This window comes from Oryzias latipes, chromosome 10 (genome assembly GCF_002234675.1).
Source record: "Oryzias latipes chromosome 10, ASM223467v1".
Lineage (NCBI taxonomy): Eukaryota > Metazoa > Chordata > Actinopteri > Beloniformes > Adrianichthyidae > Oryzias > Oryzias latipes.
Genome location: NC_019868.2, coordinates 4,519,127 through 4,534,895, shown reverse-complemented (window position 1 = coordinate 4,534,895; position 15,769 = coordinate 4,519,127). Strand labels below are relative to the sequence as shown.

The 15,769-nt window shown below is 46.3% G+C and overlaps 2 protein-coding genes across 2 annotated transcripts; both read left to right on the top strand.

Moving 5' to 3' along the window:
* The first annotated feature begins 3,464 nt into the window (after window positions 1-3,464).
* On the top strand, window positions 3,465-7,425 carry LOC101174815 (magnesium transporter protein 1). Its single transcript, XM_023959551.1, has 10 exons — window positions 3,465-3,608; window positions 4,154-4,323; window positions 4,401-4,518; window positions 5,067-5,207; window positions 5,277-5,417; window positions 5,586-5,675; window positions 5,993-6,056; window positions 6,844-6,918; window positions 7,012-7,102; window positions 7,179-7,425. Exons 1-10 carry the CDS (start codon window positions 3,528-3,530, stop codon window positions 7,192-7,194), a joined length of 987 nt encoding a protein of 328 aa, XP_023815319.1. The 5' UTR covers window positions 3,465-3,527; the 3' UTR covers window positions 7,195-7,425.
* Window positions 7,426-8,972: 1,547 nt separating this feature from the next.
* Window positions 8,973-14,682, top strand: rnf103 (ring finger protein 103). Its single transcript, XM_004086500.4, has 7 exons — window positions 8,973-9,577; window positions 9,793-9,941; window positions 11,086-11,201; window positions 11,325-11,747; window positions 11,821-11,953; window positions 12,997-13,083; window positions 13,292-14,682. Exons 1-7 carry the CDS (start codon window positions 9,352-9,354, stop codon window positions 14,138-14,140), a joined length of 1,983 nt encoding a protein of 660 aa, XP_004086548.1. The 5' UTR covers window positions 8,973-9,351; the 3' UTR covers window positions 14,141-14,682.
* Window positions 14,683-15,769: the final 1,087 nt, after the last annotated feature.

Below are 15,769 nucleotides of genomic sequence, written 5' to 3'. Positions count from 1 at the left end.
AAAGAGGTCCTTCAGTGGATGCAACTAGAGGAAGGAGAGTTTTTATGGAGTCTGAATAAAACATTACCACCTAAACTGCTGTTTATTAACCTTTTATATCTTTTTAGTATTTGATATGGATTAGCAATGTAGCAAATGGTTTATTTAAAAAAGGATGAAATATACAGATTTGATGTGTAATTTTTGTTTGCTCTTTAAAAACATATTAAATGTGTGTGTGTGTTTGTTTCCTCTTCATCCTTGAAAGTCCACTTGATCAGTTTTCAGAGAGTTCTCAGTGGTCTTTTAACCATGATTATGCAGTTTTTGGCTAAAATCTAAAAACCTGTGTAATTTAGCAGGAAATAAATTCTGCAGAACGGCAGAAGTTCATCAGAAATTCACCTCTGACTTGTGGGTAGACTTTGGCCCAGAGCAAGCCCACCACCATTTGCCATCATCCATCTGTTTACGCTCTATCCTGCTAGCTTACAGTCCACCGCAAACCCAAGTTTACATTAGTGGTGCTACAAAAATGATGGGCAATATCAGAGCCATCCAGCCGTACAGTTTAGATCCAGATTCCAGCTAAGAGGAGGAAAACAATGATGTACATGGATCAGTAGCGGTTTTAGGAATGGGCAATACGGGCAATTGCCCGGAGTGCAACTTCAATGGGGGGCGGCATCCACGTGCTTGGAAGAAAAGAATAATAGCCGCACTATCGTTTTTTTTGTTATTTATTATTTCACAGACTTTGGAACGGCCTAAAACCACAGAATTAGCGCCCCCCCCCCCCCCCCCGCAGCTGCGCCCCCCCCTGTCATAGAGAAGAAAAAGGGGAGGGGTAGTGGGCTTAGGCTGCGAGGAGCACAGCTGCTATTAATCAAATCAAATCAAATCAAACTTTATTTATAAAATAGCGCTTCTCATGCATTTTTTGCAGCTCGAAGCGCTTAAACATTAAAAACAGAAAACACACAACATTACAGTAAAAACCCTACCCACCCTTCACCCTTCCCACTCCCCTCCGTTAAAACACATGACCCATGGCCCCCACGTACAAAGAATAATGACTATGTAACTTTAAATAAATAAATAAATAAATAAATAAATAAGCAAACAAACAAGTATGGCTTGGCTCTGCTGTGAGGAAACAGTATTTGGGAATCCTTTCATACCAGGAGCCAGCTTGGCCATTGGAACATCGCCACAGCGCCCACCCAGACTGGGACAACACTGGGGTCCACTTCACAGCCGTGAAGCTGCAAAATTAGACCCCAGCTGCCCCAGCAAGGGCAAGAACTGCAGCAACAACCGCTGACCAAGCCGGCAAGCCCTGGAGGAAAAGATCCCCACAAGAAAGACTGGGGCTAAAATCATGATAAGATACTAAAACTAAAGATACAAGATGTATATAAAACCTTAAAATTGAGAAAAAAGATGCATGAAATGAAATTAAATAAATAAAATTGCCAATACTAAAACTAATAGAATAAATTAGCAGTTAAAATCAACTAAAAGCTAAATTTAAAAGGTGGGTCTTGCGCCTCTTCTTAAAAACTTCCACAGTCTCTGTGACCCTGAGGTTCTCCGGCAGGCCGTTCCATAGGCGAGGACCGTAATGGCAGAACGAAGCCTCACCATAAGTTTTGGTCCTCACCTTCGGAACAACTAAGAGGCCAACACCGGAGGACCTCAGGGTCCGCGAGGGCTCATATTTTAAAATAATATAATTTAAATAAGAGGGCCAAAAACATTTATAAACCATTAAAAGAATTTTAAAATCAATCCTGAAATGTACAGGGAGCCAATGCAGCGATTTTAAAACCGATTTTTATTACGCAACACTTGGATCATCGCGCACTGTTCATTACTCAGCTCATGTTGACAATGTCGTTATTTACTAACTATTGTAGATCTTTTTGTCACTTGTCTTTTCTGTCGTTTAGTTTGTGTCATTATTTGACATAAAGAAAGCAGGAAATGCGGGAAAACAGCTGCACTTTGATCATGAGATCATAAAAAAATTGATCATTGTTTTTTGTTGAATGGATTGAGGTTTGAATGTAGGATTTTTACTGTTGGTGTTGCACAATATTAGAAAATGGCAAATATTTTTGGAGTTCTATGATTTAGTTTTGAATGTTTTAAGACTTAAATAAGACTTAAAAATGATATTCACAATAACAGGTTTTTTTTGAAAAATCATCCCTCTGACACGATTCACACAGACAGGACGTCACACACCAATCAGAAATTAGCTTATTGCTAAAAATGATAAAAGAGCAAAGAATAAAGAATACGGAATGATTTGATTTGTTATTTCAAATTATTAATATTTCCAAGCTTTGTTTGGTTTGTTCTGCATGTTCATATTTGTACAGAATATAGTTTTATGGAGAGCAAAATATTATACGTTATTTAAGGTTTAACTTGATTTATTCCAGATTAATATTCCTGTTTTTATTTATATTTATGCTCAAAAAGTTCAGTTTTAAAGGTTTAAAAGTTTAGCTTAAGTGTGTTCAATAAATTTTTATCTCGTTCCGCCCGCAACCTTAAGTGTGTTTTTAATTTAGGCCCCCTGTGTGTCTAAGTTTGACCCCCCTGTAATACGAGTTTATAAAATTCATGCATTATAAAATCAAATACACTCATTGATGCATTTGTGTAAAACAGCCAAATAAAGATAGGGAACACTTAAGGATGTCATCAAATTTGTCGGGGGGGGGGGGGGGGGGTATTCGCCCCGGGAGTAAGTTAGTGTAGAACCGCCACGGAAATGGATCTATTTGTCTGCAAGTGGATGAAATGAAGAAATGCTGCAAGAGTATTTTTGTATCTGGTCAGAAAAGATGAGTTGTTCTTGGGCTCCCTCTTGTGGCCAGAATAGGTATTAATCTTTTAATCCCTGAGCATGAGATAAATAAAAGGCTGCTGTTTGAACTTTTTACTGAAGTTTTAAGAAATGATGGAATCCAACAGCAACTTGGCTTCTTCTGTGACTTCATTTTGTATTAACTCCCTAATTTGTTTTTTAATTCTTTACTGTGCACATTTACCAGAATCAGACACACAATAGAAATGTTCTCAAATCATCTTATTAGCACCTTGCTGTGGGCTGACAAGTTTTTACAAACTCTAATTGCCTTTTCCGAAGATGCATAGATCATGACTCTGAAGGTGAAGGAATTAATTACCAGCTTTGATGGTAATCAAACCTCTCAGCATAACTAACTAACTAACTAACTAACTAACTAACTAACTAACTAACTAACTAACTAACTAACTAACTAACTAACTAACTAACTAACTAACTAACTAACTAACTAACTAACTAACTAACTAACTAACTAACTAACTAAACGTTCCTGTAACTGTCATCTGTGAATAAAGCTTTTTGGGGGGATTAAAGTCATCGTGCCATTGCGCCTGCGCAGCAGTCGTAAACACGGAAGATAGGAACGTCTGTGATTGGCTGACTGCTGTCCAATGGGGCACTGACAGGAGTGAAGCGCGTGCTTGTGTGCGCGCGCTGTAACAGAATGTGGGACAAACTTTTATTTTCTCTGCTTTTTCTACTCTTTTGCTGTCACGAGCCCGGACATGCGCAGAAAAAGAAAGAGGTGAGGAGCATTTACGTTATCGGAACCACCTGTCTAGAAGTTCTGACACTTTTCTTGAGTTAATTTCGGACCGGCTAAAGCTAACACACAGCCTTTCAGCACGCGCCTTTCTGCTGTTTAGGTAGCACTAACAGACATCAAACTACTGACGATGAGTCACGTGTGCCGATTCTGGATCTAATGTCTTATCTTATGGCTGTGTCCAAATTCGAAACCATAGAACCAAAGACCTAAAAAATGCTTGTGAATGGCAACTTCCGGTTCGGAGGATAAAGGGATAGGGGGCGGTCCGCCGTATTTACACCCGGCAGTTCATGTATCTTTCGTCAGTTCTGGGTCAAAACATGTGGGTCAGTGTTCCTGCAAATCATGAATGATTTTTTTAAAATATATATAACTTTAAGTGTAGTCATGCCTGTCTGTGTCAAGTTAGATTAGAACCTCAGCTGATCTTGATGTTCCAGCAGGTTTATTGTTGCTAAGGATCCCGGCTGAGCTCATGAAAAGCTACAAACGTGTGCGCATGCGTGTGTGTCTGTGTGTAGACTCTGGTGTCAGAGAAGGTCTCCCAGATGATGGAATGGGCCTCCAAACGCTCTGTCATCAGGATGAACGGGGACAAGTTTCGCCGCTTTGTGAAGGCCCCACCCAGAAACTACTCTATGGTCATCATGTTCACGGCGCTGCAGCCGCACAGGCAGTGTGGCGTCTGCAGGTGAGTGGCAACCAGAGGTGCGTCGCCCTCCATGCTCTGGATCTGCTTCTGCCAACATAAAGCCTTCTCTCTTTCAGACAAGCAGACGAGGAGTTCCAGGTGCTGGCTAATTCTTGGAGGTACTCCTCAGCCTTTACCAACAAGGTCTTCTTTGCGTCTGTGGATTTTGATGAAGGATCGGACGTCTTCCAGATGGTAAGTTGATTTGTGTGTTTGTCTAAACTGATCACCTGAGGTGACATGACTAAACGCACAAACAGACCCAACACTCACTGTAGAGCTGGCCTCCTGCAGAAGCCCTGCTTTCCTCTCCTCTGGAGCAGGAGTTTTTAATGCTCTTCAGGGCAACACTGTGATACAGGCACATGCCTGGCACCAATGAGCATCACAGGGGCTCAACAGGTTTTTAGTAGCACCGGGGGTGCTACTTTCTCCAGGCTGCATTCGTTCAAAGTCTGCAGAAGGTTTTTCACGAGAGGATCAGGAAGAACCAAACCTCTGCTGAAGAGCAATGCTGCCCTCTACAGGAACATTCTGGAACTGTGGGAACTTGATTGAACTCAGTTGTTGAAGCATTTAGAAACTGATGTTTGACATGTCTGTGACTTCATGTCCGGTTTCTCCCTGATCTTGTGAAAACGTGATCTAAGAATAGCAATGGTGAAACAAAGTAGTTCAAACAAACATTTATTGTGTTAGCTAATCTCCAGGTGTCACACCTTCTAACCATGTTGTGTTTGCAGATGAACATGAACTCTGCTCCCACTTTCATCCACTTCCCGTACAAGGGGAAGCCGCGCAAGTCAGACACATACGAGCTGCAGGTGCGAGGCTTTGCAGCCGAGCAGCTGGCTCGATGGGTGGCCGACAGGACGGACGTACAGGTGAGTAGATGGAGTGAGCATCTTAGGAAAGCACAAACACTCCTCCAACACTTCCTGCTGTGCTTTCAGATTCGGATCATTCGGCCACCTAACTATGCCGGGCCCCTTCTGCTGGGATTCATGCTGGCTGTGATTGGGGGGCTTGCCTACCTGAGGAGGAACAATCTGGAGTTTCTCTTCAGCAAGAATGTCTGGGCCTTCTCTGCGCTGGTAAATCTGCACCGATATGCACAGTCATGTCCACATGCACATACCCATGTCCACCCACACACTCAAATATGTATGTGCACATGTCCACGTGCACACAAGGATACATGCAGGCGTGCACATGGAGTTCTGGAGGTCGGTGTGAAGCTGACTGTTTTTTTTTTTTTCCAGTGTTTCACCTTGATCATGACCTCAGGACAGATGTGGAACCACATCAGAGGACCTCCGTACGCACACAAGAACCCGAGCACCGGCCAAGTGGTAAGCAGTGATGCGGAACACACCGGACGCTGGATTTACACTGGTCCGTGTGCAGTGCGTCTCCCTTGCATTGCGTGGGGAGTCCGTCTCACCACCGTCAGTTAGCTTACATTGTCTCTGTTACGTCTCCAGTCTGGAGGAGTGGTTTGTCCAATGGAAACTTCAGATTGTTTAATGAACGTTGTACTTTTTTTTTTTTTGTGTCAACGCAACGGAGACACACCGCAGACGGACCAGAGTAAATCCGGCGTTAGCTGCACCTTGAGCTGAGCCTCACATGAGCGTGTGCATTCACTGGAGTGTTCTTGTGTTTTCAGAGTTACATCCATGGCAGCAGCCAGGCCCAGTTTGTGGCTGAGACTCACATTGTCCTGCTCTTCAGTATCCTTCAGCTGTCAGAAGTTCTGACACTTTTCTTGAGTTAAATTCGGACCGGCTAAAGCTAACACATCATCTCTGAAAAATACATTCAAACTTCTGGTGTGCTTAACTTACTTGGAGCCAGAACTCTTTGAAGATGTAAAGATAGTCTAATGCTGCATGCTCACCAAATGCGATTGCCCCGTCAAGTTTGCGTCTACTCTACTTGAGCATCAGTAATCACGTCTCCATTCATCAGATCATTCAGAGACTCTGACAGTACGGTGAGCTTCACCATTTACCGCTGGAGCTGAGTCTGAATGACGGACGCTTTTAGCAGTACTTCTGCCTCTCTGTGACCCAGTTTGATAGACTTGCTGTCCTGTATTAGTCCAAATAGGGCAACATTTATAAAGAATGAAATAAAAGGGACTTTTTATTATTTTGTCAGTGTAAAAATAAAGTTAAGGTTGAGAACAATCAGCTTTCCTTCATGTTGGTTTTGGACTCCACCAGCTGATCACATTATCCACAGGTCTTGGGGCAAAGGCGAGTCTCTGATTGGTTGACCCGACAAGTTCAGATATCTGAACTCCAAAAACATTGTGCGGTGACACTAGTTGTCATTCAGTGATTGCTTATCCTGTCAAGCAGAAAACTTGATCATGTTTGTAGAAACTAGAGGTATCATGAACTGAAATTTGTTTATGCTCTGGTATACAAACCAATGCAGCTGCTGCTTCCCACTGAACAGCCCTTTCCTGTTGCTGTCATTTACTTCCTGTTTGACCCTTGACCTTGCCATCAGATGGTGCTGTTACAGCTGGGATGGTGCTGCTGTGTGAAGCTGCCACAGGTGACATGGATGTGGGAAAAAGGAAGAGTAAGTACTGCCCCCTTCAGCTTGGTGACCTGCACTGATGTCACGTGACCCCGTGCTGTTGTCATGCGACCTGTTTGTGTGTTTGTGTCTCAGTGACGTGTGTAGCAGGCATCTTTCTGGTGGTGGTTTTCTTCAGCTGGCTGCTGTCCATCTTCAGAGCAAAGTACCACGGTTACCCGTACAGGTAAGTCTGCCCCCTCTCCCCCCCTGCCACCTGCACATGTCGGGTCTGAACTGCATCTGTTCTCGTTGCCTTGCAGCTTCCTCATCAGTTAGGGCTTCTCGTCGCCTCGTCCAGGTTCAGGATGAACTTGAATCTGTCGGTGTGCAGGGCGCTGCTACAGTGACCAGCGGTCCTTGAGAAGGGCACGTGGTGTTCAGGCATCCAGCGGCCCAGCCCTCACACCGCCTTGGAGCTTCCTCAGCCGCCTTCTACCAAACGTGTCTTCTGGGTTGTTACTATGAGGAATAAATGTTTTTAAAAATAAATTGATCTCATTAATCAAACGGCCGTATTTTTTTTTTGTTCTGCTTAAAAACGTCTAGTTTCCTTCGTAGTTGAAGACCAACTGAAGATTCTTTGTGCCTACAGCCTGGAGAACCGTCTGTCTTTTTCCATTTACAGCTGCTCTTCCTCAGGCTCAGATGTACATCTCCAGTCATGTGGGTGAACTAGTTCAGAACTAGAACTGTACCTGCAGCTCCAGGAAGATTCCTGACCACAGCTTCCATCCACTTCATGAGCTCACTGAATCCCTTTGGCGTTCTGCTGGAGCCCAGCTGTTGTTGGGTTATGGTGGGGTACAACCTCAACAGGTCGCCAGTCTTTTGCAAGGTCACACACACACACACACCTAGGGACACTAATTAACCTATGAAGTATTATTTTGAATAAAACCAGAGTTTCTGGAGAAAATCCACTCAAGCATGAAGAGAAAATGCAAACTGCACAGAAAGACCCTGCTGGGATTTGAACCAGGGCCTTCACAGTGTGAACCTATGTTCAGACCACTCTCTGCAAAGTGTCTTGCCACTTCTTTGGTAGTGGCCACACTAACACCAGTGAAATGTCTTCCCTGTTAAATGCCTCACAAGAAGCTATTCAAGATTAAAATCCGTTTTCAGGCTCTATGTGCCAAACACGTGGCGATTGAACAGGCGTTAAAAGTTAAACTGGGTCAAACTTTGCTCTAACAGGGACTCTGATTTGGTGGTGACGTACGGATCACGTTCCTTCCCCGTTGAAGAGAGTGGTTTCAACATCTCCAGCCTCCGATTGCTCGTTCTCCTTCATGGCCGAGTATAACTCCCTCTGGGTCAGCTCTCCTGTCAGGAACAAAGATGGAGAACAGTCAAGGACGGGTGTCGTCTTCCTGTTCAGATCTTCATCTAGCTGCTTTCAGTTAACCCTGATGAAATCTAAGACCTCCTTCTGTTTCAGCTTTAGATTTACTACAAAAATGTTGACGTGTGTTGACTTTAAGGCCAAAATGGCTTGCCAAACTCAAACCTGGGAATAACTCCTGCCGGAGTCATGTGACACCAAGTCTTTCATGTATCAGGATAGAGATGTGACACAAACGCCTGGAGCTCAATTTACGAGATCTGCACCAAGCCTCTTCTAACGGCAGGGTGGCAGACATACGCAAGTAAGCAGTGGAAAAAGATGGAGAAGAAGCCCCTGTTTCTGAAGCTGAAAGCAAGAGTGCTAACAACTAGACCATGTGCAACCCTCTTCTACAACCGTGTTACACAAAAGGTTGTATTCTGTAATGAGCACAAAAGGTTTGGGACAACTCACAGATGTTAGGTGTGAAATGTCAAAAAAATGTCACTCGCTCATTCATGCTTTAAGCGACAGAAACAGACTTTTGTTTAGAAATTAACAAATAATCGTCCCTACGAGTGAGAATCTATTTTATTCTCACTTGTACTTTATAACCTTGAGTGTCCGAGAAGAAGAAACGCATTTGTTTTGAGAACGACTAACTCTGTCACTGAAAATGGACGCACGGCTTGCCATACCAGCAGGAGTTGACATTTTTACGTGATGACATCATTGTTGCACGTTGCCTGACGTCTACAGTGGAGTTTGCAGAGTCCGGTCGGTTCGGAAAGATCCGAGCCAGCCAGTGTTTCTGCGGGTGACAGAGGCCCGCTGGGTTCGGCCCGCATCGAGCAGTCGTGTCGTGGGACTGCGTGAGCGTGCGGGACTTCTCTGCGGGTGACGTCCGAGGCCTTTTTGTTTTGGACACATCCGAGGCCTCCCGAAACCAGCCGAGCGGGTTAAATAGCCATCGGCGCCGCAGATTGATGCCGGACTCCGGCGGGCCAACCATGGAGCTCTGACGGAGCCGCTCGGCCCAGCAGCAGGTCCGGGAGTTTAGGATCCGTTTCAGATCCGGCTCGTGGTTCCGTCCAGCGTCCGCAAAGATGTGGCTGAAGCTCTTCTTCCTGCTGCTGTACTTCGTGGTTCTGTTCGTGCTGAGCCGGATCTTCGAGGCGGTGGTCTGGTATGAGACCGGCGTGTTCGCCACGCAGCTCGTGGACCCGGTCACGCTGAGCTACAAGAAGCTGAAGACCATCCTGGAGAGCCGGGGACTCGGACACCCCGGACTGCCCGGGGGGAAGGACGTCAGCGAGCTGGTGGAGAAGTCCGGTGAGGCTCGGTCCCGGTCCACATGTGTGAAACCCAAACACAACGCTGTATGGCAAGCCGTTATGGCCTTAAATTCAACATTTCTGTAGTAAATCTAAAGCTGAAACAGAAGGAGGTCTTAGATTTCATCAGGGTTAACTGAAAGCAGCTGCATGAAGATCTGAACAGGAAGACGACACCCGTCCTTGACTGTTCTCCATCTTTGTTCCTGACAGGAGAGCTGACCCAGGGGGAGTTATACTCGGCCATGAAGAAGGAGAAGGAGCAATCGGAGGCTGGAGATGTTGAAACCACTCTCTTCAACGGGGAGGCGCACTTCTACGAGCTGGTGGAGGACACCAAAGACGGCATCTGGCTGGTTCAGGTAAAACCCCAGGTTTCTCTTTTGAGGATCTGGAGCCGGCAAAAGATGCATCCAAGTTATCTTAAGAAGGGTGAGAAGATAGACTTTACTAAAGAACACCAATTTTATTCATTCATCTTCTAAACCCGTTTGTTCCCTTTCGGGGTCACGGGGCTGCTGGAGCCTATCCCAGCCACTTGAGGGCAAAGGCAGGGGACATCGTGGACAGGTCGCCAGTTTGTCGCAGGGTCACACACCTATACCTTTCTATACAAAAAAATGTGCTTCCCATACATTGCACAACTAGAAGCGCTTTAACATTTAGAACAAAAACAAAACAAAACACAGTATTATAATAAAAACCCAACCCACCCTTTCCACTCCCCTCCGTTAAAACATACGACCCCACACACAATGAATACTGATAAAAGGAACTACTAAAAGAAATGTAAGGCTTGGCTCTTCTGTGACGAAACAGTACTTGGGAATCTCTTCATGCCAGGAGTCCGCTCGGCCGTAGGATCATCGCCGCAGTGCCCACCCACACCGGGACAGCAAGGGGTCCAATTCACAGACGTGAGGCTGCTATGTTAAACTCCAGCTGCCCCAGCAAGGGCAACAACCACCGACCAAGCCGGGAAGTCAAGGCAGGAAAGACCCCCATAAGAAACACTGGGGCTAAAAACCTGATAAGATACTAAAATTAAAGACATAAGATGAATATAAAAACAAAAGACCGAGGATAAGATTAAATGCATAAAATGAAATTAAATACATAAAATCATATGTATTAAAACTAATAGAATAAATAAGCAGATAAGATCAACTATGGACAATTTAGAGTAACCAGTGAACCTATGAAGCAGATGTTTGGATGGTGGGAGGAAGCCAGAGTCCCTGGAGAAAACCCACGCATGCACGGGGAGAACATGCAAACTCCACACACAAAGTGTTCTGTTTCAGGTCCCCCAGCCGGGACTTGAAAGAATCAAGAGCGCCAACCACGGCACATCCAAATTCCGTTGTTTGCATGCACAAATTTCCATTTGGTTTATGTAACATTTTAAAGTGGAGCGGCATTCAGCTGGTCTGGATCCTCTCAGTCCTTTTCAGAGCTGGATACGTGGTCCAGAGAAATGTTCCCTCAACCCGTCTGTCCCTGCAGGTCATCGCCCAGAATCGAGAAGCTCCGCTCAGCAAGTCCAGCTGGGGGAAGGTGGTTCAGAAAGTGTCCCAGTTTGGGATAAGAACTGGAACCTTCAACTGCTCCAGTGACCACAGGTGAGGCCTCGGGTTCCTCTGTTTCAAACTAAGAAGGTTAAATGGACCTCTTGTTCATCCATGGCTTTATTTGTTCGTGTAACCCCCCCCCCCCCCCCCCCCCCCCCCTCACCTCCTTGGCAGGTCGTGCATAAAGCGAGGCTGGCAGCGCTCCACCCTGGTCATGTCGGCTCCGCAGACGTCAGCGTCAAAAGGAAAGGTTATGCTGAAAGAATACGACGGATGGCGCATGGACACGGAGCACATCTTTCGCTGGATCACATCCCACGTGGCCCACCGGATCAAGACACTGCGCCGCTCCGACCAGCTGATGGAGGAGTGGCGCTCTGACTCGGATCACCCCGTTAAGATGTTTCTGTTCGCCCGCCTGCCGCAGCCGCCTGCCTTTTTTTCCTCGCTGTCCGTCAAATTCACCGGCAGGATTGACTTCATCTTTGTGGACGTCTGTCGCTGGAGCAACTTCAGCAGCCTATCGGCTATTGGTGTGACACGAAGCCCCGCCTACATTCTGAAGATGCCTGAAGGCACCTATCACTATGGCAACAGGTAAGTACTTAACAGGAGTCCCAGAGACGCCAAACATCAGTTCTCATAAGCCACTTTCAACCCTGCCTCCTAGTTTTGGGGAGTTCCTGTCCCTGGCGTCCATGGACGTGTTCCTGCGCTCGGTCCAGCCTGAAGTCAACGACCTGTTTGTGCTCAGTCTGCTGCTCATCAACCTGCTGGCCTGGATGGATCTCTTCATCACTCAGGTGAGATTCAGTTCATACAGGTTTGCGTGTCCTACGTGAACGGGAACTCAGAGGAACCCTTTACGTGATCCATCGAGGAGGAACTTTAGGACAACCTGTCAAATATTGTAGCAGATAGTTTATCAGGAACCAGACCTTCAGTGATCGATGAACATGAATTTTAAACCTGATCAATATGTCTTTATCACACAACGTTCCTCGAGATTTCAAGGTTTGTGTTACTAAACCTCTACCTAAAAGGTCGACTCCTCCTCCACAAGCTCTATCTAAATACAGGCCAACTTCTGACCCCCCCCCCTTTATTCCCAAACGTCCAATCATCTTCTGATCTGTTGTAAAACTGTTCCCAGTGGTCTTTCAAATATGATGATGCCGCTTTAGCCCAAATCTAATAACCTGTCGTTTTCTAGGACATAGTTTCTGCAGAGAGTTCATCAGAAATTCATCTTTGAGTTGTGGGCAAAAATGTTGGAGCAGAGCAACTCCGCCCCCTTTTCTCCTCTCCATTGTGGAGCAGGGCAGGAAGCTTGTGGCCCACCCAGCGTTTTTTATGTCGCTCTATTTCTAAAATCTGCTCCGGATTCACAAGGATTTGCAAAAAGAAACACTCAGAAATGCAATTTAAGCCTGATTGGTTTAATATATGTCCTTTAATAAAACGGTTGCAGATCAACCTTATGAGCATTTGCTTAGAAAGGATCTTTGAGTAGTTTCAGTCAGGATTTTCAGCACATTGTTGCACTAACACATCTCTGCTGAAGGTAGCAATGATCTTAGGGCTGCAGATATTGGGCATGTGACTGTTCCTGTTCATTTAGACCCCACTTATGCATTTAACACAGAGGTTCAGATTGTTTCATTGCAAATACTGGAACATGTCACTTGAATTACAGGAACTGCTTAAGCTTCTCTGCTTTGCTGCCTTAAACCCAGAAACTGCAAAAGTTCTGGCTCCATCTAATGTGGAGAACTATGATGAAATAAAATTCATAATATTGTCACTACAGAGCTGGTGCTGGTGTCTAACATGTTCTTTCTGATAGGGAGCAACTGTTAAACGATTTGTGGTTCTGATCCGAACTCTGGGAACCTACAACTCCATCCTGCTGGTGTCTTGGCTTCCCGTGCTGGTAAGAAGTCATGGATCCATGTGGTGTTTTAGGCCCCGCCCTCTTGTTTGGCTCCAGTCTGTTGGACACTGTGGTTAGCCCCGCCCCCTGTTCACTCAGTCATTTTTTTAACATGAACTATTTGGTTCTTTCATTTACTAGCAGCCTGTAGAAACAACGATCAGTTGGTTGACTTGTCTGAACACCTTTGCCCCTCCCCACCCCTCAGGCCCTGCTGCAGCTGCCCTACTTGGACTCTCTGTATGGTTACAGCCTGAAGCTGCTGCGTTACGCCGACACCACCACGCTGGCCAGTTTGGTGAGAGCCGATTGGATCTTCTACTCGTCCCACCCTGCTCTCTTCCTGTCCACGTACCTGGCCCACGGCCTGCTGGTGGACTACTTTGAGAAGAAGCGGCGCTGCGGATCCAGGAGCCAGGAGGACAGCTCCACCAATCTGGAGTGGCTGGCCAGCCTGTGGGACTGGTACGCCTCCTATCTGCTGCACCCCATCACCTCCTTCCAGCAGGTTCCGTCGGACCTGTCGGACTGGGAGGATGATCCCAGCTTCCTGTTCGAGCGCCTGGCATTTCCGGACCTATGGCTCCGCCCCTTAGTGAATATGGACTACATGAAGGCTTTACCCACCTGGAGGCTGTCGGTGGACACCCCCTCACCTCCTGCAGGTCCCTGCAGAGACGGCAGTAAAGGCCCGCCCCCTTTAGGCCACCACGACTACAGTGTGTCTACCGGTTTGGCGCCCCACAGTGGCTGTCACAAAGAAGGAGCATCATCATCATCATCAGTCAACAGAAAGCCTGAGGATGGAGGAGGGGGCGTGTCCGGCCGGGAGCTCTGTGATTGTTCGGAGTGGCCCCCTTCTGTCCTGCCGTGCTCCGAGTGCGTGGTGTGTCTGGAGAACTTTGAGGGCGGCGAGCTGCTGATGGGGCTGCCCTGTGGCCACGCCTTCCACCAGCACTGCATCGTGGTGTGGCTGGCCGCCGGCAGGCACTGCTGCCCAGTATGCCGCTGGCCCAGCTACAAGAAGAAGAGTGCCGTAACCCCCCCTCTGGACTGACCCGGCCTTTAGGTGAAGGAAGAAGATGGTGGTCCTGATAATTTCCCCCTAATCCAGACCAAGCAGGTTTCAGTGCTGAGGCTCCACCTGCAGCAGCAGCAACCCAAAGTCCTGATCTAGAACTTGGTTTTCGAGGATCCAGCCCTCGATGGGGCCGGATCAGCAGATCTTCAGGTTTCTGATGTGTTTGTCCGTTGAGCTTCGCTGTGTCTCCTTCGTTTGTGTTGCTGAACATCTTCAGACGATGAGCTGTTGAGAAGATCCCAATGATTGTCACAACCAGAAAGTCCTTGTCCTGGAGAAACGGCCGGAACCAGAGTCCAGCACACTGCTCGTCTCATATCAGAACCACCTTAGGAGGTCATGAAGTCGAGAAGAAATGTAGTAGACCGAGATCTGGATCAGAACTTTGCACCAGAACTGCTGAGTCCCCCTCCTCCCTCCGCCCTGCTGTGTTAAATACTGGAGTTGTGTGTAACCTTTGCTGGTGGACTTTAGCAACATTAAATATTTAGAGTTCAATAAAGATCTGTGAAGGACTACTGGGAGTGCTTGTCAGTCTTTTTAATCCTGTGGTTCTGATGAAAGCCCGGTTTATCTCTGCTCCCTTCATCACACCTTTCCATGAAAGCAGATGCTGCAGAAAATGCAGCCTCATGGATCCATCTTCTCCTCTGAGCCTGTGCTGCCAGGGCTCAAGAACAGAAGCAGATTGGAGCCTTGATGCAAGAAGCAGCTGCTGGAAGTGTTCCCCCCTGCATGGAGGTGAAGAGGCAGCTGTGTTCTACACGACCCAAGCTCCTCAAACATCAAAAGATCTCTGCGTTCCAGTTCTCTCTGCTCCCTCTGCAGACGGATGAGCTGCACGTTGGAATCCAGCTGGCACTGATTGGTGCCCTGCTGTAAAAAGGAGTCCTTGCCACGATGACATCATGGTGACCTCACAGTGTTATCTGTTGAGCCTTTGCTGTGGGTTAGTGAGCTGCTGTCATACTGACATGTTTTTGTCCTGAAGAAGTTTGATTGAAAATTGATTTATGATCAACTTTTGTAAGCAAACAGACCCTCGTTGGGTTTGGAACTTTGTTGTCACTGCCTCCTGGGTAGAGCTGCCTTAGTGTGGTCGAACCCAACATAGAAGGTTGAGAGCAGAAACTCAATGAAGGTTTTGAACCCCATCCTTTGTAAAAACTAAAAATCCAAAATGCAGGCTCACAACACACTAGACCTAGAATGAGATGAGAATCAGAAGCAGATTTGTGACTTGACCCCTTTTCTCCATCTACAGTCAGGACTATAAATATTTGGACAGAGACACGTTTTTTCTAATTTTGTTTCTGTACATTACCACAGTGAATTTTAAATAAAACAACTCGGATGCCATTGAAGTGCAGACTTTCAGCTTTAATTCCATGGGTTGAACAAAAAGATTGCATAAAAATGTGAAAAACTAAAGCAGTTTTTAAACACAGTCTCTTCATTTCTATGGAAGCGATTCTGTAGCATAATTAAAAATAAAAGTCAAAACCAAAAATGCTTTTTCCTTTTCTTCTTCAACACCGCTTATTCAGTTGCGTGAGTGCGTGTTGGTCCAACCAGCAAACGTTTAGCATGGCGAAATCTGCTAGA

Coding starts and splice junctions, on each gene's coding strand:
- LOC101174815 (XM_023959551.1), top strand. CDS start 3,528: ATGTGGGACAAACTTTTATTTTCTCTGCTTTTTCTACTCTTTTGCTGT. Junction 4,324..4,400: donor AGGCAGTGTGGCGTCTGCAG/GTGAGTGGCAAC, acceptor TCTCTCTTTCAG/ACAAGCAGACGAGGAGTTCC. Junction 5,676..5,992: donor ACCCGAGCACCGGCCAAGTG/GTAAGCAGTGAT, acceptor TTGTGTTTTCAG/AGTTACATCCATGGCAGCAG.
- rnf103 (XM_004086500.4), top strand. CDS start 9,352: ATGTGGCTGAAGCTCTTCTTCCTGCTGCTGTACTTCGTGGTTCTGTTC. Junction 11,954..12,996: donor TGGATCTCTTCATCACTCAG/GTGAGATTCAGT, acceptor TCTTTCTGATAG/GGAGCAACTGTTAAACGATT. Junction 13,084..13,291: donor TGTCTTGGCTTCCCGTGCTG/GTAAGAAGTCAT, acceptor CCCACCCCTCAG/GCCCTGCTGCAGCTGCCCTA.